At 40.5% G+C, this 22,663-nt stretch overlaps 1 protein-coding gene across 2 annotated transcripts in view; it reads left to right on the top strand.

The window, feature by feature from the left end:
• Positions 1-22,663, top strand: part of NEGR1 (neuronal growth regulator 1) — a 1,157,771-nt gene that overhangs the window by 833,707 nt on the left and 301,401 nt on the right. For both annotated transcript variants that reach the window (XM_060232019.1, XM_060232021.1), the window contains exon 4: positions 20,928-21,059. In XM_060232019.1, coding sequence (XP_060088002.1) covers positions 20,928-21,059 — 132 coding nt within the window. The remainder of the gene's footprint in view (positions 1-20,927; positions 21,060-22,663) is intronic.

Here is a 22,663-nt window from a genome sequence, read left to right as displayed (position 1 = left end):
AGTGTAATCACTGTTATCCTCAGGTAAGAATACAAACATCCCACAGACTGTACACAGACTTTACATTTGGGTGGAAATACATAAATAAAATAATATTTGTACAGTTAGTGATACCTAAACCAAAAATCAATACATGAAGGCTTGCCAAGGTCTCCCCAGCAGTGCTCAATTTTTTCCTAATAATGTAGTAATTAAATATAGCCAGTCCTGAATGTTTTGGGATGGACCTTGCCTAGGACACAGAAGAGCTACAATCCTTTTCTGAGCATTGCAGCATATCAGCCATATGATGGCTGTACTTTGGCTGACAAAATTGTATCTTCATTTGTTGTCATCATTATGGCAGTGCACACTCCAATACATAACCACTTGGTATATAGTGAGCTGAATAACATCAGTCATCACACAAACAATTTTTAATATGCTGACTTATTTATATACTGGTAATAAGACCCATTGTGAAGAGAAATACAAAGGGCACTAGAAATTTGCTGTGAGTGAGTGTCATAGCCTTGGCAGGGGTGAAATGTAGAATGTGGGGAAATGTGAGGCACGTTATCATAGAAGGGGGTAGATTGAGAAAGAAGGGATAGGGCAAAAGAGTTGGGGGTAGATTGTTTTCCATCTCCTCCCCCTTTCTGCAGCCTCTACCTAGGAAAGGTACAGTCTTTCTCCATAATGGGAATCAAAGCAGCTTACATCATTCTCTCCCCCTTTTGTTCAGCACAATAATCCTATGAGGTAGGTTAGGCTGAAAGTCTGTGACTGGTCCAAAATCATCCAGTCAACCTCCACAGCAAGAAGCTGGGGCTAGCAGACATTGGAGGTTGGACGCTTGGTTGTGTGTGTAAGTTTGCTGTTCTTGCCATGCCCTAACTGAAACGTTGGAAGCTAGATAAAGCACTTGTAAAATGGGGGACTCAAAAATACTACTTTGTCGCTGCTATACTACTTTTCCAAGCTGTTCATACATGAAAAGACTGTGTTATTTCTTAAATCCATCTATGTATTAGGACCTTGAAGATACTTTGAATTTTGGACTATGACTGATTCTTTGGGACTCATTTAGTATTTTATTCAGGTTCTTGCATTGCATTGTTCTGTTTATTACGGTATGTTATGAAATTTAATTTTTGTATTTAGAAGAGTTAATGTTTGTATCCCATACACTTAATATTTTGCTGTACTTGAATACTATTGAGGCTGGTTATCATGAAAACTGCAGGGTTTTTTTCTGTCACTCTCTACTGTGATTCTGTTTGGGTTGCATTTTCCTGGAGATTGGTAACAATGGTTCCCCAGGAGGAAATGACTATTTTAGAGGGTGGAGTCTATGGCATTGTACTTGTCTGAATTCCCACTCCTCCTCAAATCCAAACCTGTCTAGGCTCCACCCCTCAAATATCCAGGAATTTCCCAACCTGGAACTGGCAAACCTAGTCGTGACTGGCCCCAATGAGTTCTCCCTCTCTGAAAATGAGTTCTCCCCTGGCCTTTTACTGACACAACCAAGCTTGATTGTAGGGTTGCCAGGTCCAGCTCAGAAAATACCTGGGGATTTGGGGGGTGGAGCTGGGAGACTTTCCTATTCACCCCCCAAAATAAATAAAAATACAGTAGTACAGTTCCCCTGAAGACAGTCTTCATTTCCTCATCCCCCAGCACCTGGCTGCACTTCCGCTAAATGAAAGTGAACACACACATACACACTCTCACAAAGAAGCCAAAATAAACACAGTTTGCAAGCACATACAGTTTTGTGATCTCACTGGGGCAATTTATTCACTGGAGCTGATGAATGCAACCATCTGTTGTATTTCAACCAACTTCTTCAGACTAACAGCGTAGGGGGTGGAATTTTCTTTCAAACAAACATTGTTCGCTTTTCTTCCTTTTACACACTCACAAGGAAGACCCAGGTGGCTCTGCCTACCTGCCCCACCCATTCAGTTTTCCTTTTGGTCTTCCATCCAGATATTAACCACAGCATTTAAAGGCACACACACTGTCCAAAACACAGGCAGTCTGCAGGCTTCTGCTAACCTGGCGAGATATAAAGACACATGATGGGTGGGGAGGAGCTTGCAAAACCAGAGGATTGCCTTCTGGGACCTGGGACTGGCAAGTCTACTTGGTCAGCTAGCAACAGACACTGAAGGGAAAGTGAAGGCAGCTTCCCCAGTGGCCCAGTCTTAAACACAGAACTCCATATTCTTTATCTCTCTTTGTGTGTGTGTGTGTGTGAGAGAGAGAGAGAGGATTCAGCTGAAACAGATTACAGAATAGCTGTGCTTGAATAAAAGCAGATATTATTTGGCTTTAATTTGGGTGTGGTTGAAGGCATTTAAAGTTGAAATGTCATTACTTTCTGAATTCATTGAGTCATGCCACCACAGTAGAGCGACTCGGCTAGTGAACTCAAAAGTAAATTTTAAGTGCCTTCTGAGCTCTATTATACCCTGTGGCATGGGTGTCAAACATGCAGCCCAGGGGCCGAATCAGGTCCTTGAAGGGCTCCTATCAGGCCCCCAGGCAACTGGCTCTCATCTGCTTCCTTCTCCCTATATCTTGCTTCCTTCTGCATAACAGCTTGCTTTGCAAGGCTTGCTCAATCACACAGGAGCTACAGAGCAAAACCTCTGTTTTCTCCATTAGCGGATGCTCCTCCCTTGGGGAGGAAGAAGGGAAGGCAGAGCTTTTTTTCCCAGGCTCTCTCAATCACACAGCAGAGCTACTGAGCCAAGCCTCTCTTCCTTCTATTGGCTGAAGCTCCTCCCCCTCCTGATCCCCTGGGGAAGGAAGAAAATAGCCAGAGTTCCTTTAATTTGATTGTTTTTTTTCTGTGTCCTTTATAAAGTTTATATCTCTGCTACCTAATCTTAAATAGGTACACACATGGCCTGGCCCAACATGGCCCAACCCAACTCGAGATGACTCAGCCTGGACTTCCGGGGTTGGATCATGGAGAATTGAGCCGCTTCTCAAAAGGGGAGAGGACCGGAGCCTTTGTTCTGGGTAGAGAAAGCGATTCCAATGCCTGCTGCCCAATTTTCTCAGTGAGGGAAAAGGCCAAGACATGCATGGAATATTCTGAGGGGATTTACTTTGGCTTAGGAGGAGTCCCAGCGGGGGTTCCTTTTAGGCTTTGAAGAGTCCCCATCAAGGAATTGCATTCCAGTGTCTACAGAGGATCTCCGTGGTCATTAAATTGACTTAAATTCATCAAGATTCAAGCTTTCTTTGGACTATCTAAATTTCTAAATATTAATATTGGAAGAGGACGGTGTTGAGAAGGTTAAATTTGGCTGCAAGGTAAGAAGATCTTTATCTTTCATTCCGGGACTAAAACCAACTTTATTTGAGATAAAGACTGGAATTTGGACTTAGCTACAATATTCTAAAGTTATAAACAAGAGAAGGGGGCAATTTTGAGACTTTTGGGAAACAGAAGCAAAGTTAAAGGCAAAAAAACAACTTATGTTTGGAATACTTGTGGTTTCTGTAAAAAATCCCCATCGTCACTGAGTTGCTGAGCTGGAAGACTGCACAGGAAGATCTTTGTATTGCGAGATCTTTCAACCATCGAGAATGGGACTTTGTGGCAAGAAAAGCAGGAAGAGGCCATTGAAAGTTGGGAATTTAAAGACCTCCTGGCCTTCTCTAGGACTTGAAAATCATAGAAAAATTGTGGTGAAGGTCAAAATAATTAAGAGAAAAAATTAAGAGAAGGTCAAAATAATTTAAAACTCTTAACGAAAAAAATTGGGACTTTAAAAATTATTGGAGCCGGCAGATTTCACTACTACAGAAATAAACATATTGGAATATATGAAAGATATCAATTTTGGTGGCCTTTCGGAGAAAAATAAAATTTTAAAGGGGCTAGAAAAATTGCGGCTGCCATTTTGTCTATTTTAAAAACTTTAAAAATTAATATCTCGGGCTAGGAAGCCCTGAGGACGGCTATTTTGGGTGCATTGAAAAGGGCATCTCCTAATCTTCAAGATCCAGTGGTTTATTTTTGATTTGGAGGGATCAACCTGAAATTTCATTTTGGCAGTGAGGGAAGTGGAATGTCAGAGCAGAAGCTGCCAAAATTGACATGCGCAAGTACTGCTTCACTTGAGAAGGGAAAGATGCCAAAAATACAAGAACAACTGGATGCCATGGAGGCAAGACTGATTAAAGTGATGAGAGGAGTGCCTGAAGAGGAAGGTTCTGATTTAATGATATATATAATAAGAATCATTGCTGACTTCTTAGAAATAGACTCTGATGAATCCAGTTATTTGTATTTGTATATATACAGGGTGAATTTCCAGTATGCCAAGAAAAATAAATTACCAAGAGATGTGGTAGTCAAACTTATTACAAGAGATATGGTGGGAAAGATCTTTAAAAAGCCATATGAAAAGACATTGGAAATTGAGGGAAGCAGAGTAAGACTCATGAAAGAGTTGCCAAGAAAAGTGGTAAATGACAGAAGACTATATAAAAAGCTAACAGACAAGTTGCAGGATATGGACATAAGATACAGATGGATACTGCCAGAAGGTCTAAGTTTTGAACATGGAGGAAAAAGGATTACAATTACAAATGTCCTGCAACTGCGGAAGTTTTTTGAAGAAAATAGGGGATTTGGGGATACAGAATAAAAAGAAGAACCATTATGGATTACAAATTAATATCTTGGAATGTAAATGGACTAAATTCACCACAATATCCATTTCAGTGGATAAAAAAAACAAAAATGTAATATAATGTGTCTACAAGAAGTACATATTAAACAATTGGATTACAAATTTTTATGGAATGAACAATTGGGAAAAGCATTTTTTCCCTTGGCTAAGGAGAAAAAAAGGTGTGATTTTTTATATTAAACAAGAATTAGATCCAAAATTGATTTTTAAGGACAGTGAAGGCAGATATCTAGCTGTGGAAGTGACGATGAATGATAACAAAACGTTGTTGTTGGGATTGTATGCCCCAAATGGGGCAAAAGACTCTTTTTTAAAAGATATCACGCAAAAATTAGACCAAGTGACTTATGATCAAAAAATGATAATGGGAGACTTCAATGGAACAATTATAAATGATTTGGACAGATCAGGAAGAAGTAGTAAGGAGAGGAAATTACCAAAGTCATTTTTTGACTTAGTGAAGCAAGAAAATTTGGAAGATACATGGAGGAAATTTAATCCCAAGGTGCGTGATTATACTTTTTTTTTCAGCAAGGCATAACTCTTTCTCAAGAATTGATATGTTATGGACTACAAATGATCTTGGACTTATGATGAAAAAAATAGAGATTCTTTCTAAAGTTGGGGCTGACCACAATCCACTAATGTGGGCAGCAAAAAGTGTGAAAAAGACTAGGAGATGGAGAATAAATGAAGATTTGCTACAGAAAACAGAGATAGTGGTGTCTCTAGAAAAAGAAACTAAAGCTTTCTTTCAAATAAATGAAAATGAGGACATTCATTTCCAAACTGTGTGGGATGAGTACAAAGCTGTAATTAGAGGTCTTTTAATTACAATGAATAATAAAGATAAAAGAGATAAAGAGAAACAATTGCTGGATATTCAAAGAAAAATTGGAAAAAAAGAAAAGGAACTTAAAAAAAGACCAGGAAAAAAGAAAATAATAAGGGAAATTACAATATTGCAGAATCAATTGAGACATTTGTTAAATAAAGAGATAGAATGGAACTTTAAGAGATTACAACAGAAATCCTTTGAAAGAGCAAATAAACCTGGGAAATACTTGGGTTGGCAAATGAAAAAAAAAAGGGGAAAGTAAATTTGTTACTAAAATTGTATCGAAAAGTAAAGAAATAGTTGACCAAGAAGGAATTAAAAGGGAATTTTTTAAATACTCTGCTAAGCTATTTCAAAGTCAAAAGGTGGATAAAAATAAAATAGATACATATTTACAGAAAATTCAGATGAGCCCTTTAACAGAAAATATGGAAAAAGTCCTAAATTAACCAATTGAAAAAACTGAAGTAGAAGCAGCAATAAATTCAATGAAATTGGGAAAGGCACCAGGTCCAGACGATTTCACAGCAAAATTTTATAAAGTCCTTGCAGAAGTGTTAGTACCAAAACTTCAAAAACTGATGAATATTATAAGGATTGATGGGAAAATACCAAACAAATGGAAGGAAGCAATAATTTCATTGATACCGAAAGAAGATAGAGACACCACAAATGTTAAAAATTATAGACCAATTTCATTACTTAACAACAATTATAAAATATATGCTAGGATACTAGCAGAACAACTCAATCGGCATTTGAACAATTTTGTTAAAGAGGAACAAGCAGGATTTCTTCCCAGGAGACAAATTAGAGATAATATTAGAACTGTCATAGACATTGTTGAATATTATGAGAAGCATCCTGAAAAAGAAGTGGCATTATTCTTTGCAGATGCAGAGAAGGCCTTTGACAATGTGAATTGGGACTTTATGTTTGCAGTGATGGAAAAATTAGACTTGGAGAAGCTTTTATAAAAATGGGTAAGGCGATATATACTGAGCAACAAGGAAGACTGTATAAATGCAGATTTGATGGAGAAAATGATAATCAGCAAAGGTACAAGGCAAGGTTGCCCTCTATCTCCACTGATATTCATAATGATATTAGAGATATTGCTTATGCAAATACAAGAAGATAAAGGAATAGAGGGGTTGAGACTGAAGGGTTTTTCTTATAAATATAGAGCGTTTGCTGATGATGTAATGTTTATTAATGAGAATCCTCTATCGGTGACACCATTGCTGCTTCATAAAATTAAAGACTATGGAGAATTGTCAGGCTTCTATATAAATAAAGAAAAATCAAAATTTTTAAGTAAAAACATGACAAAGAGTCAACAGGAAGAACTGCAAAGAGTAACAGAGTGTGAAGTTGTCTCAAAAGTAAGATATTTAAGTGTGAAAATTACTATGAAAAATATAGATTTGTATAAAAATAATTATGAAAAGCTTTGGCGGAAAATTGATGAAGATTAGATAAAATGGAATAAATTGAACTTGTCTATGCTGGGCAGAATTGCTGCAATCAAAATGAATGTTCTACCAAGAATTATGTTTCTATTTCAAACAATTCTAATTGTGAAGGACAATAAATAATTCAGTAAATGGCAATGAAAATTTTCAGCATTTGTATGGGCGGGCAAAAAACCAAGAATTAAAATGAAAATTTTGATGTAAAAGAAAGAAGTTTCCAACTGCCGGATTTAAAATTATATCATGGATTAAAGACTGGATGACGTTATTAAACAAGAAGCTGCTGGCGCTAGAAGGTCATGGAAATATTTTTAGTTGGCATGCATATATGTTTTATGGGAAAAATAAAATGGATGGCTTTTTCTCGCATTATTATATACAAAAAAACTTGCTAAGTACTTGGGTAAAATATAAAAAACATGGTGATGAGAGAAAGCCACTATGGATTGTGCCAACAGAAGTATTAAAATTATCTTCAGAAACTGATGCAGAGATGTGTTTAATGTACAATCAGTTATTAAAAATACATGGAGGAAAGGTGGAACTAAAATCTGCTGAAGAATTACAATATAAATATAATTGGTTTCAACTACAACAAATAAAGAGCTTGGTGGAACAGGACATTAAAAATGAAGGCATAAGACAGGAGCAAACAGAATTGGAAAAAATGCTGTTGGGTGATAATGAAAAGTTGATTTCAAGGATTTATAAATTATTATTGAAGTGGTCAACAGAAGAGGAAGTAGTTAAATCTCAAATGATAAAATGGGCAATTAATTTTAACAAAAGAAATCAAATGGAATCTTGGGAGTATCTTTGGAAGAACTCTATGAAGATTTCGACATGTTATAACATTAAAGAAAACTGTTTTAAAATGCTGTATAGATGGTACATACCTAAGAAACTGGCAAAAATGAATAATCAGGTGTCAGATAGATGTTGGAAATGTAAAAAACATGAAGGATCTTTCTACCATATGTGGTGGACTTGTGAAAAAGCAAAACAATCTTGGCAAATGATTCAGAAAGAAATGTCAAGAATTTTAGGTTATGACATTAACACTCCAGACTCTTTTTTGTTGGGATTACAAATGGAAAGTTTTCCAAAAAAAGATAGAACGATGGTGTGGTACCTGCTTTCAGCTGCAAGGACATTGTATGCGCAGTTATGGAAGCAAGACAAAATACCAGAAAAATGAGACGGATTTTAAAAAGTTTTGTCATGGAGTGAAATGGATAAACTTACAAGAATCTTAAAAGACTATGATTTGGAGAAGTTTAGGAAGGAATGGGAGAAATTTCAAAACTATGTTAAAAAACAGTGGAAAGTAAGGGGGCATTTAGTGATTTTTTGATAAAAGCTGAAGGAGGTGGAATAATGGACTAGAATTTATAAAGGGGATTTTTTTTTAATTGAAAAATGAAAATGAACTTATAGAGTTAACTTTTCTTATTTTATGTTTTTATTTCTTCTGTATTGATATAAGGTTCTAAAATGGAGATTCTTGATTTGTTAAGTTACCTTGTTTCTTTTTAAAAAAAAAAATTAAAACACCTGTGGGGGTCAAGAAGAAGAGAGGAGAAGGGGGAAAAAGTGATGTATTGTTTTTATTTTGTATTATTTTTTTAAAAATTATAGATTTCTATAACAATATATTGCTAATTAATAAAATTGTTTAAATCCGAGATGACTTGGCCCAACAAGGTCTCATTTATGTCAGATTCGGCCCTCATAACAAATGAGTTTGACACCCCTGCCCTAAGGTGATGATCTCCATAGGTTATAATGAAGCTGAATCAATTTCGTATTCTTAGATATTTACTCAAATCCCAATACAATACCAATATTGGGATTCAGGAATATTTAGGGATACCCATATTTTCCAGGTCCAACAGACCCAAATAAAAAGAAAAATATGATTTTTACACACCCTTAATAGCCAGTCATCATACAAACATTTTTTAATGTGCTGATTTTTATATATATATATATATATATATATAATCTAATGTATATTTGTGCTTGAGCATGCATATGGAGTTTTTTGCTATGCTGTAAGCTGTTCAGAGCAGCCAGTGATGACTCAACAACAGATGCAGCCTGAGATCACTGGTCCTAACTGTCATCCTCCACTCACTGCTTCACCCTGCAGTGCTTAATAAAGCTGATGTTCCTTCCCAACCTGTTCCTCCTAGCATCTTTACACACACAATGCACCATGCTATATGCACTCAACAATTTTTTCCATAGTCTTGCCAAATTTAGGAGAGTATAAATCCCACAGGGCATGAGCCACTTGCTACACCATGCTTACAGGTGCTGTTGGGGTGAGGGAGGAAGGAGCATTGGCTGCTTCAGTTCATGGAAGGGGGCATCAGGGGAGCTAGAAACTCCTGTGAGGAAGAAATGGTGGTGGCAGCAGAGACTTAGGTCCCAACAACAACCAATACATGCACAGGCTTCTTAAAAGCACAATGTAAGATTAACAGAGTAAAAAGTTACACTTAAAAGAGGAATCTACTGACTACCTGTCAACACACCTACCTAGAGCTACTTCTTTTCATATACCTTTACTCGCTTTCTTCTAGCCACTGTCATCTAATACATTCCCTTTGCCTGACCCTTTGTCTCCTCCACTTGATGCCTGCCTATGTCTCTGAAAGAGGAAAAAAAATAATATGCTGATAGTTTCAAAGCAAATATGCGTAACACTTCGTCTTTGCTAGAGGGCAGTACCCATGAAGGCCAATGAAGTGTCATGGTTAGTATGCTGGTCTAAGACAACTCCATACTTAGCCATGAAGTCCACTAGGTGACTTTGGCATAATTATTCTTCCTCAGCCTGTATGCTAGACCAAGACAATGAAAAACTTAGCCATGAAGCCCACAGGTGACGTTGACATAATTATTTTTCCTCAGCCTAACTTACCTCACAGGATTGTTGTGAGGATAAAATGAAAGAGGCATAAATCTTATATGCCACCTTTGAGATCCTTGGTGGTAAGGTGGGATAAAAACGTAACATACATAGAAAAGTACAGTTGATCATCCTCACATAAAAACACCACTCACCCAAATTTTTGTTCTAGGAAGCTCTGACAGATACTGTCAGATACAGATACTGTAATTGAAACTCTGATACAAAACTGCTGAAAGATATGCCTTCTCTACATTGCACTTTATTTCTGGTGGTTTTTGCTAGTCAAGATTCTCTGTCTGTCTGTCTGTCTGTCTGTTTCTCTCTCTCTCTATCTCATGCATCTAGCACAGGCTCCAGCTAGCCGGCTTTTGCACAGTGCACATCCATTTTCGCAGCTGATATTGTTTCCAGTGATATTTTTCAACTGCACTTGTGATGACTTCCTAGAACTGGCGAGTTACACTACTTGTGTGGTAGTGCAGCTTTGGCTGCTGAAGCCTATCACTTCTGTCAATATGGAGTGGCAGCAATATTGACCTTGGCTGAAGCTGAATGTTACTACTTCCAAGATTGCAAAGCAAATGCCACATGTATTAGAATCCTGGGAATGGCTCACACTGTAACCAAGAGAGAACTCCTGGTGTTTCACAGCTGAATTGAAAAGTCCTCAGTGTAAGCCGAAATGCCCTCAAAACGAGGTTGGGGAATTAGTTAGGTGGGCACCTGGCTCATTAGGAATCTTTTTACCAATTTATACCAGGCTCAACCATCCAGAGGGTAATGCTCAATAAAAAGGACTCTAATTTAATAAAAACCAATTGTAATTTATTTAGAATAATAGTTCTTCCATACAAGATAAAAATACAAAACAATCACACATTCACACAGGCCTAAGAAACACAGATAGATTGATAGGGGAACATATAAGGGTAGACACACAGGGTAATATTTACCATCGTAGTCTTCCAGGAAGGTTCCAATGGCGACATAAGAGGACAGGGGAAATGGACCCAAAACTGTGGCCAGAATTGGGGATGGATCTAGACAGCTGGGATACTGTTAGATGCACACATGAGTGGAGTTGGGTCAGAGGTTAAATAGGCTCCCTCAGACCCTACAGGGGCTGGGAGGGAGGAGGGAGGAGAAAGGGGGAGGCTCTGTGATGACCAGGAAGGCTGGACATTAGCAGAGCCAATGGTGAGTCCTTTGGTGATGCCTCATTAGGTACCTGCTTTGCCTGGATCCTGAGTAGCTGAAAGAATTTTCCTGATTAGAACAGGCCATGGGGTGGCTCCGAAATGAGAGTTGGGAAAATGAATAGAAGTGATTACTGGGTGGGGAACACTTAAGATTAGATGGACTTATCTGAAAAGGTGACAATAGGGAATCAAATACTGGCCTAGGTATCACCCAGTTTGGACAAAAGACTTAGCTGTGACAGGAGACGTTCTTCCTCTTTTCTCATCATCTTCTGGGCAGGAGCTATTGTTTAGGGTATTGCCAGACAATCAGGAACATTAGTTGAGCTGTTAATCCATTCATGGGGCAGATGGGTTGCTTGCAGGCCAAGGGTGACACAGGGTGTGTCCCACTAAGAAGGAATGGAGTCCAGCCTGGCAGGGTATGCTTGGATAAGCTTATGCAAAAGCTGAAGCAGATGCTGGAGATGGAATCAGGAAAGCAAAATGGATCCTGGTGGTATTAGCCCTTGGTAAACATGGTGCCCTGGCTTCTTCCACTGCAGCGGCCAAGACTGGGCACACAAGGAGTAGCTGGAGCACATCTGTAGTTCTGGCTAACACCCTTCCAGATGTAGAACGCTGCTGCAAAGCTGAGGCTTATAGTATCCACATAAGCCTTAGACACTGTAAGCAAAGTCCACTTCTTAGAGCAGATGTGTGAGAGTCAAAACTCCAGGCACCCTGGCAACCATACTGGTGATCACGATGTCCATATGTATGAAAAGTAGGGGGCTTTTTCCTCACATCAGTGTGCATTACATACTCGCCTCATTTGAAGGTGGCCCCTGGAATTTAATGAGCTACTTATTAATATCAGACCCCATCAATTTACTTCAAGGGGTGAATGTTGTGTGAGCTCCTCCTACACATTGAATGTGTATGTGTACAGGCATTCTTCTGCTTAGCTCCTGTATCTCTTTGCAGGTTTCTGAATCTTTGGAAGCCACTATCAGTATTTCTGAGCTTATTTCCAAAATCATGAGACCTACAGACTTGTTAAATAGAAAGCTAAGATTCCTTGTTTTATTTTACTTTATTTGAAGTATTTATACACTCACTTTTCTCCTGAGCTTCTCAAGATCCATGGCCAGTAACAACAGTATTAAATCAAATATATATTTGATCCCCACTCTCTTCTGGAGGGCTGTTCCACTGCCATGGAGTGGAAAATCCCAAGCCTGGACATTTGGAGAATGTACCTTAGACAAGGGGGTGATTTACAATAGGCCCTCCTGGGATGAACAATAGTATAGGAGCATTCTTAGTTTGGTGTAGTGGTTAAGTGTGTGGACTCTTATCTGGGAGAACCAGGTTTGATTCCCCACTCCTCCACTTGCAGCTGCTGGAATGGTCTTGGGTCAACCATAGTTCTTGTAGGAGCTGTCCTTGAAAGCACAGCTGCTGTGAGAGTCCTCTCAGCCCCACCCACCTCACAGGGTGTCTGTTGTGGGGGGAGAAGATATAGGAGATTGTAAGACTGGGTATAAATAAGAGAAAGACAGGGTATAAATCTGCAGTCTTCTTTTTACACTACTCTACATTACACTATAGCTCATTATAGTTCATCAGTATTCTATTTTTACTGTTAACATCCCCTAGTTAGTGATAACATGATAGCCTTCTAATCTTTCTGACTTTTACCAGTTTCCAGATGGAGAGAAATAAAGGTTATTTGTGTGCAGTGGTAGTTTTATATGTGGTTGAATGAGTTTAACTTTTTTCTGTGAAATTTATTGGCATGAAAATGTTCAAAACACAGATTGTCTATTACTCTTAAATTCTCTTGTCCACAGTGTATTTTATTTTCTTCTGAACCAGAATTGTGTGGTGCATTTCTCCTTGAACTATATAAGCACAGCTGCTTTGACTCAAAGGGTAGAGTGGTATGTGCTCTACCTCAGTGGTAGAGCACATACATTACATGCAGAGTCCAGGGTTCAGTTTCTGGAATCTCCAGTTAAAGGATTTGAGGTAACAACTGTTGGGGAAGATATTTATCTGCCTGAGATCTTGCAAAGATTTGTTCCCCCTTCTTCACTGAGAGTAGACAATACTGAGCAAGATTGACCATGATGGACAAGGGAGACTTTCCAAAGGCAATGTCAAATGGCAGATTATTCTACAGGTAAATCAGGACACCTATCAATATTTAGAAATAAAGTTCCCATACTTTGTGGCTGATGAGCAGACCAAATTTCCCAACTGATGTCCCAGAATTTCAAGCTCTCATTTTCAATGATCAGTTCATTTAGTGTTTTATTTCTCCCCATTCATTCATTGCAATGAAATATATTTTTTAAATTGCTTTGATTTAGCCTCTGAAAGAAAAATTTGTCATCAGTATATCAAAGTATATTCAAATATTGTGCACAACAGTGTATGAAAATGGAGTGTCTTGACTAGGCCATGCTACTTTCAAGCAGAGTATAAGCTAGTATTCATTCCATTCTGACTGCTAACATATGCCTCATTTCAGATTGATAGCAAATAATATTTTCCTCAGAATTCATTCAATCTGGTCACAGTGGAATGTAACAGCAGCCAACCGCATAAACATGAACAGCTGGCTCTTTAGCGGAAGCTTACCTTTTAAAATATATTCTTTTCAAGCCAAACAAAAAGATGGTGGTAGTGGAGAGAACATAATTCTGCTACAATTTGTTGAATGCATTAATTGTTTTTCTAAATTGTTCCAATCATTTACATAGGATCTTCTCAGGCATATTTTGCTTCTCAGGCTCATTCCTGCTGTGGACCATATTTCTGTTCTGTGAAGGTGATGAGATTGTGTGAGGCAGGCTGGGGAAGAGCAAATAGAATGAGCAAGATGATATGGCAATAACTCCGTTGGCTGTATATATTTGCATGCTGAGTTCACATTCCAACCATCCTGGATGGCTTTGTGCAATGGTGCTGACATGAGGAGAGGGCTGTGGCCAAGTTACCATGGAGATTGCTTCCTCAGATCTACCTCACCAAGATATCAAATGGTAGACTATTATAGTAAAGATTTTAGTCAGATATGTCCTTAAATTAGTTTTTTCAGCTGCTGTATTTTTCTTAAGGTACTAATTGAAGGGACAATCAGCTTAACCTTTTAAAGAATACATCCCTAACCTGTAACTTTTTATTGTTATCCAGGGTATGTACAGAACACAAAGATATAAAAGATTCATCCAGCCTGAGTTTTATTAGTGAAAGATCAGACCTATTGCAAATTTCAATTCCAAACATTTTATCATCATAATCATTGCCATCATCATCATCAATCATCACCCAAATTATTGACTAATTTAGTTTTTATTATGGCAGTCCTAATTGAGATTTTAAATTTTGGTGTTTTATGCATTATTATAATAATTTTATTTACATTGTAATCTGCCTTGAGTTCTGGAAAGCTAGAAAGATAGCTAATAAATGTTTTAAATAAATTGCCTTCATGCACTAAATACTTTACTTGAAAAAAACTGCCCAGCATAGTGCTCGAAGTTCATGTCAAATTGTAAGAGTGATACAAGCTAATCCAAGGTTCAACTCATGAGTGGTCACAGTGGTTAAGTGAGGTATGTTCACTTAGTGAACATATTCACCTACTTCCTATGCTTTCCCAGAAAATATGGGTGTTTTTTCATAATGCTTAAGAATCATGGATTTATGTTTACCATTCAAAAAATCATGGTAATAACAGGGTTTACAGCTCCAGGATGGGAAATACCTGGAGATTTTAGGGGTGGAGCCTGAGGAAGGCAGGGTTTGGGGAGGGAAGAGACTTCAGTGGGATATCAGTAATAAATAAAATTCCAAATATGGTGGCAAATCTGAGAATTTTCATTGATTGGATGTGGCCTATGCAGGATTGGCTCAAACTCTGTTTCTGGCATGCATGCCATTGGCTGATTCTGCTCTCCCCTGCCCACCACTGTCCCCATCAGGCAAGAACACCACCAGAAGGCCACTGAAGTTTGAGGGAGACAGTTCTCTGCTGACAGGTTCTCCTGGAGGCTTACTCATCACTACTGCCTCTCCTCAGGGCCTATTCTAGGAAGTCCAGGACAGTCCATCTCCCCCCCCCCCCCACACACACACACAAACAACACTGCCGCAAAGCAAACAGTTAAGTGTGATGTGTGAGAGATATGTTCATGAGAAAACACTAGCAGTCACTTCTCTTCAACGGACACAAAAGGAATGTTCAATCACAGCAGGGAGGGGCCAGTTCCACATCAACAGATAAACAGACTGACACTATACTTTCCACCTGCAAATACTCTTCACTTTTACTGTTCAAATTAAGCTGCAGTGGGTTCATATGATAGAATGGACTCTGAGGTAAAGGTCTTTCCTCCTGGGCTGGTGAGTTGAGGGCTAGAGATCACTCAAAATTACAACTGCTCTCCAGATGGCAGAGATCAGCTCCCCTTGAGTTGGGGGTAGAGCGAATGCCTTCATGGGTGGGTGGGAAGACAGCAAAGCTGGGGAGAGGTCACTCACCCAAAGGCATTTAGTGATACCTTTCCAGGTTGATTGGAAATTCCTAAGGTATCACTACAGGTCTCTGAGGAAGAGGTATTTCCACCTGGGGAACTACTGTCAATCTCCAGGTAAGGGCTGTGGAAGCTGACTGGGTGATTTCAGATCATTCACAGACTTTCAGCCTAACCTGCCTCATGGGATTGTTGTTCAGATCAAAGGGGGGAAGAGGAGAATGATGTAAGCTGCTTTGCCCCTCCCCCACAGACACTGTGAAGAAAGACTGTCCTTTTCCTGTGTAGAGACTGCAGAGAGGGGAAAGGCAATGGAAATCTGAAGTCAGAGGGGCAGATAAATGGAAGGAGATAAGAGTTTCCAACTCCAGGTTAGAAAACTCTCGGAGATTTAAGGGGTGGAGCCTGCAGCGGGTGGGGTTTGAGGAGGGATAGGACCTCAGACAGGTACAATGCTATTACTTACTGGGGAACCACTGGAGATCACAAAGATTTAAAATTGCTCTCTAGATGGCAGAGATCAGCTCCCCTTGAGGTGGGGGAGGAGGAGTCAATGCCTTCACTTGGGTGGATAGAAAGACAGCAAGGGTGGTGGGCACTCACCCAGAGTCTCCTTCTAGAGCCTGTTGTATTTTTCTTCACAACAGGCCTTACTCCTAGTAATTCCATAAAGTCCACCTTCCAGAGCAGCATTTTTTCCAGGGGGACTAATCTTTGTCACCTGGAGATCAGTTGAAATAGCATGAAATCTCCAGCTACCACCTGGAGTCTGTGACAGGAAACAGAGGGGAACACAGTAAATGGGATAGGCAATAGAAGTTAAACAACTACTGTGATGGTAAAGAATTAAAAAAACTCTCATATATTTTAATACTCAACATTTTAAAATTTGCAAATTTTGTATCATAATAAATATTCATTCATATATTTCATATTATAAATTAGGCATAGTGCATCAAACAATATACAGGGGTGGCCAACGATAGCTCTCCAGATTTTTTTTGCCTACAACTCCCATCAGCCCCAGCCAGCATGGCCAATGGCTGGGGCTGATGGGAGTTGTAGGCAAAAAACATCTGGAGAGCTACCGTTGGCCACCCCTGTATATTGTTGTACTCTATTGTATCCTCAAAACAATTCTTTGATGCACAATATGCCTGGCCACCCCTGAATACAGCATTCTTAGCCCCTTGAAGTTATGGCAGTGGGAGGGGCGGGATGTACTAAATACAGTAACTGTTGCCAGGAGTCGTTTGGTAGAAAAATAGGTGATGGATCTCATTAGCATAACTCATTAGCATATGCTGCCCCCAACCTGCCAAAAGCAATCTGACACAAGAAAGGACTGCTTTGGGTGGGTAAGGCCTGCTTGGGCTGGCTATAGATCTAGCCAGCCCAAGCAGGCCTTGCTCACCTGGGGCTCTCTTTGCCCCCCCCCCCCAGTAAAAAAGCCAGCAAGCCACCCATCACCCTAAATAATATAGGAAGTGGAGAAAGGATGGTGCGGGCTTCTCTAGGGGTTAATAAGGGTTGCTGGGGGTGTGGCAAAGCTTCTGGTGACTGGCTGGCTGCCCACTCTCCTAATCCAGAGATTGTTATGCATCTGCACCTACTATTCAATGGACCAGGTAGGTGGAGAGAAGAAGGGGGGCCCTCAGTTCGGAAGCTGTGCTCCTGTGAGCTCCTGCTGAATTCAATGCCTGGCTGTTGCAAAAGTTGCCCTGTGCCAGTGCTTTTCATTCTTCTGGAAATGCAGTGGCTTGTTTTTCACCAGTGTTTTGTAGGTACAAATCTGTTTTCAAGGGAGTAGATATTGTGGAGAGTAATGGCAAAGTTGGGGAGAAAGGAGAGGAAGAAAGAAAGAAAGATGACAGGATGACAGGCAGCCACTAGAAGCCTCTCTTTCACCCCCTCCCACTTGCAGGCAGGGGGAGCGAAAGGGAGCCTTCCAATGGCTCCCTCCCTCTTAAAGCAAGCAGCCAATAGGCAACTGCTCTGCTGGTGGCTGTAAGAGGCAGGGAGCCATTGTGAGCCATCCTTTCGCTCCCTCCCGCTTGCAGGCGGCAGGAAAGTGAAAGGGAGTCCATTCCATTTCATGAGGCCATAGGACAGAGTGGACTCCATTATATCTTATGGGCCCATAGGACAGTGGATTTCATTCTATGCTATCAGCCCATAGGACAAAATCCTATGAGCTCATAGAACAGAATGGAGTCCATTCCATCCTATGGGCCCATAGGATACAATGGAGTCCATTCGATCCAGTGAGCTCATAGTATCTGGTGATACTTGCACCAAAACTGTTTTAAATTGTTTTAAATTATTTAATTATTAACTTGTCTTACTTGTTAAATTCTAATGTTTATCTGCTGTTTTATTGTTTTAGTTAATTGCTGTGAACTGCCCTGAGCCTGCTTTGGTGGGGAGGGTGGGCTATAAATCCAATTAATTAATTATTCAATCCCCCCTCAAAAAAATATAGCATTTCATACATGCTTTCTAAGCAATTGTTCATTTTTGTTACTTAATATTAGTAATTAATTTAAATGCATTGCTAACATGTCAGTTTGTTTTAAAATTGTTTCACTTTTTCATATATATCATATCTCATTTGTTTCTTACATGCGTTGCCAATTCACAAGGGAACTAGAGTAGTAGAGCATCTGCTTTGCATGTAGAAGGTCTTGGGTTCAACCAGTGGACCCACCAGTTCAAAGCACCAGGCATTAGGTGTTGTGAAAGACTGACATTCTGGAGAGCTGGTGCTGTTCAGAGTAGACAGTTCTGACCTTAATAGGCTGATAGTTTTACTCAATATATGATAGTTTCATATCTGTCCAGCTCAGTTCAAGAATTCATCTGAGAGTGATCTGAGCAAAGAAGCCTTATTATTCAGGTCTTCCATTTGCTTCCTGCTTGTTTCTCAATTCTAAAAGTGAGCACATATAGTACTACATTTTATATGCCTTTAAGCCTCAAGTAGAACACAATGGATATTGAAGCTGTTAACAGAACATTGAGATTCAAAAGTATTATGTATTGAGACTGGAACTTGGCCTTAGGGTCAAGCAGGGACTTGGCTGAGCTTGAGGCTCCATAACAGTTGCCTGCCGTTGCAGGCCCAAGACCCAGACCCAGCACTGGCCCACCAAATCCTACTCACCAAGGATCTCCCCAACCAACCTTTGCAAGCTGCAGACATCGCTGACCGCTCGGGTAAGGACCGCATCCTCGACTGGGTGGGGAGGGGGTGACCCACCAGCCGGGTGGGCCTGGAATTTATAGCTTTTCCCTTGTGCTGGGATGAACTCTCTTCCCACGAGGGATGCCTACTCTGGGGAAGCCAGATGGTGGTTCCCGAACCTTTGCATCATCAAGTCTTGAAAGCCCTGCATGAGACACACCTGGGTATCATGAGAATGAAAGCACTCACCCACAGCTATGTGTGGTGGCCAGGAATGGACAGTGAAATTGAGGCCTGGGTCAAACGATACCAGGCCTGTCAGGAAACCCAGTTGGAACCACCTTGCACCCCTGTGCAACACTGGGAGTCCACTCGCAATCCCAGGTCCCAGCTACACTTGGACTTTGCGGGCCCATTCCAAGGGCAAATATTCTTTATTCTGGTGGACTCATACACCAAGTGGTTGGAGGTAGTCCCAGTCGCTTCCACCTCCCGAGCGGCAATCTGAGCACTCCAAAAGATTTTCTGCACCCATGGCATCCCGGACACAGTGGTCACTGACGACAGAACAGCCTTCACATTGGAAGAGTTCCAAAAGTTTCTGGGCTGTTACCTCATCAGGCATGTCCGCCCCGTTCCATCTGGCCACCAATGGACAAGCAGAATGGATGATGCACACAACTAAAGAGTCTCTCTGGCGACTGATTCACGGGGATTGGGACCACCGCCTAGCTGCATTCCTTTTTTGCCATAGGGTGACTCCAAGTGCAACCACAGGTCGCAGCCCAGCAGAGTTCCTCATGAGCCACTGCATGACAACCCAACTGGACCGTCTTCACTCGGATAGAGCCCCTGAATCTTGGCTGTCACCAGAGAGCCAGGATGCGCCATGAGGCTTTTTCCCGGGAGACCCTGTATATGCCTGGAACTTTGGCAGCAGTCCTGCCTGGATCCCTGCTCGACTCATCTGTAGTACAAGGTATCTACCAATGTCCTGCACAGACAGGTGGATCAACTCCGCCGCATGCTTCCTGCAGAACCGGACTTTATACCAGACACCTCAGCGCCCAACCAGACTGCCAGGAGTCAGAAGAAACCCTGCTGGGCACCTTCACCATCCCAGACCCTTCAACCACTCCACAGCCACAGCCTTCCACTAGCACAGCACCAGCAACCCTGACAAGGGAAACCGACTCCTCGGCTGCACCGTTTGCTTCATCAGTCTAACCAGGAGCATCAGAAACCAGCACATCTTAAAGACTATGTTTGTTTGGTGTTGGGGAACTTTGTGGGGGAGGAGTGTTATGTATTGAGACTGGAACTTGGCCTTAGGGTCAAGCAGGGACTTAGCTGAGTTTGAGGCTCCATAACAATAGTCACCTGAATTTTGGAAGGCGGCCAATCAGGGAGTCGTTAGGCCAGCCATGGACCTATAGTTGTGTGTGATGGGTTTGGGGTAGGGTTATTTGCATGCATATAAGCAGGGCCTTTGGCCCTGCAAGTCAGTCCAGTTTCTACCTTGCTATGCTGAATCACTGAATAAAGAGCTGAATTCACTATCTCCTGAGAGGCCTCATGCTTCGAACCCCCAGTACATTATAAAAAGCTTTAGTAAAAATGAAATGCCTTTCCACTGCAGATATTTGAAATGTGTGTCAGCTTCTTCTGGTTAAAATGGAACCGTATATTTTGTAAAAGTCAATATAAACTGAGGCATAATGGTAGATTTTCATCTTCTTGGTTAAAAGGCTGTTCAACTCAATTCTAAAATGGGCATAGATTTATTTGATGTGTGTCTAGGTTATGTAACTCTGATCAATTATAAAGAGATTGTGTGTATTTTGTCCTGTAATAGTCACTGTTAGAGTACTGATACTTAAGTGAAACTGTATAATGTGAAGTTTTTTCCTCTCTACACAAAGAGATAAAAAAGATGTAATCGTTCTCCACCTTCATTTTGGAACAGTCCTGTTAGCAGTTTCCCTTCCAATAGCAAGTCATGAGCTGCCTATTTATGCCTGAATGACACTCATGTCAATGCCAATTTAACTTCTGTAAACTTTCATTTGTTTGTTTTAATTTCAGCAAAACCATTTGAAAGTGGACAGTATCTGGACATCTACGGAATTACAAGAGACCAAGCTGGGGAATATGAATGCAGTGCTGAAAATGATGTCTCTGTTCCAGATGTCAAAAAAGTAAAAGTCACAGTAAATTGTAAGTCAAGAATTGCAGTAAAAATAATAATAATGGAAAGAATGTTGGGATTAACCACCTGTTTCTTTTTTTTTAAAGAAAGATGTTACATAGAAAGGAATGGGTATCCTTCAAACAGTGAATGGAAAAAGTTCATGGAGCCTTTCTCTCTATTGTTAACTTTCCCTGCAGCCTTTTAACCTCACCCACCTTCCCCAGATGAGCTAGTCCAGAAGGATGAAAATAGAGTATGACATAGAAGAGATAGCTTTAAGGAAAAGCAGAAATCAGCAGAAACTGCCCCCCACCCTCTGTGTTATCTCTTTTTCTACTGGCAGAAGCTCACCCAAGAGAATACCAGACTGGTTTCTGTTGAATTTTCCTCAAGCTAGAGTCCCTCATATTTCATTCCACACTTTTCCAAAGGATTTCTGAATTCCTGGGTGAAGCTTTTGAATGAAGTTTCAGGGAGGAGGGGCAGAAATGAGTCCCTTCTACTCATAGTTCATAGGACTATGAAGGCCTGTAAGCAGTTGTCTGATAGTGGTGATATATGTTCATGTTGAAGCCCCTTTTGGCCAATCCAAACGCTTGATATGACCTGCCAGTTGTGGTGGACAGTGTAGTATTACCTGATTCCTTTTTGTGACTGGGTAGGGTTCTTTCTGAGATCTTAGTTCACAATCATTAAGCTAGATCTCAGTGTTACACTACAAGCTGCCTAGCTCAATCCCTGAAGTCTCTGACATCTATGACACTGTGGGTTTGGTTCTTGCTTGAATCATCATTATTGAGCTGGCCCTAGTAGTGCTGCTGTACTGCATTTTTATGAAGTTTAGTTTCTGCTTTTGGGGGAATACATGAAAAAAACACATCCACACCTTTTTGTAGTCAGTTTCCCCAATATCCTGAATCTGCTTCGGGAAAACTATCGGAATATATCCTTCTTACCTACGAAACTGGTCCAGTGGTCCTTGTCTGGTTGGCCACCCTGTTCTGACAGTTTCGTTGTCCTCCAGCACTGTACAGCTAAACTGTCACTTTAATCCATCTCTAGCAAATAGCTAGCTGCCATGGAAAGGCTGTTTAGATGCTCACCCACCAAATATATACCCTACTGAATGAATGCTGATAAAATGAGCCCCTGAATGTGCAATGCATGACATTTGTCTGCAATGTATTTCATTAAATTAGATGCACATTTCAATGTGCCTCCCGTTCTATCTCAACTAATGAATTGTGTGATAGTACTAGTGAGGGAACATCAGTCCAGTTGCCTTGGTGATAGAGACAGTCCCTTATTCCTCCTGATACCCATCTTCTTCTGAGCAGTTCATGCTGTTTCATAATGGAGTATAACAGATCATCAGAAAAAGTAATGTGTTTGCAGGAGAGAATGTTCATAACTGTTCATTGTGCCTGCCTTTGGGCAGACCAGGAACAAACAGTGTGGTTTATAGCTTAATAGCAGAACACACATGCCAAGGACACAATACTAAGCTGTATGGACAAATGGTCTGACGTGATATAAGGTAGTTTCATAAGTTCATCCATGTGCCAGGAGTCAAACTGATGGATGAGATTCACTGAAGAAATAGATCTAGTCTTTCAGGCAAACTGGGGGG

This window comes from Heteronotia binoei, chromosome 2, assembly GCF_032191835.1.
Source record: "Heteronotia binoei isolate CCM8104 ecotype False Entrance Well chromosome 2, APGP_CSIRO_Hbin_v1, whole genome shotgun sequence".
NCBI lineage: Eukaryota > Metazoa > Chordata > Lepidosauria > Squamata > Gekkonidae > Heteronotia > Heteronotia binoei.
The sequence above is the reverse complement of the archived record's forward strand: the minus strand, read 5'-3'. Positions and strand labels throughout refer to the sequence as shown.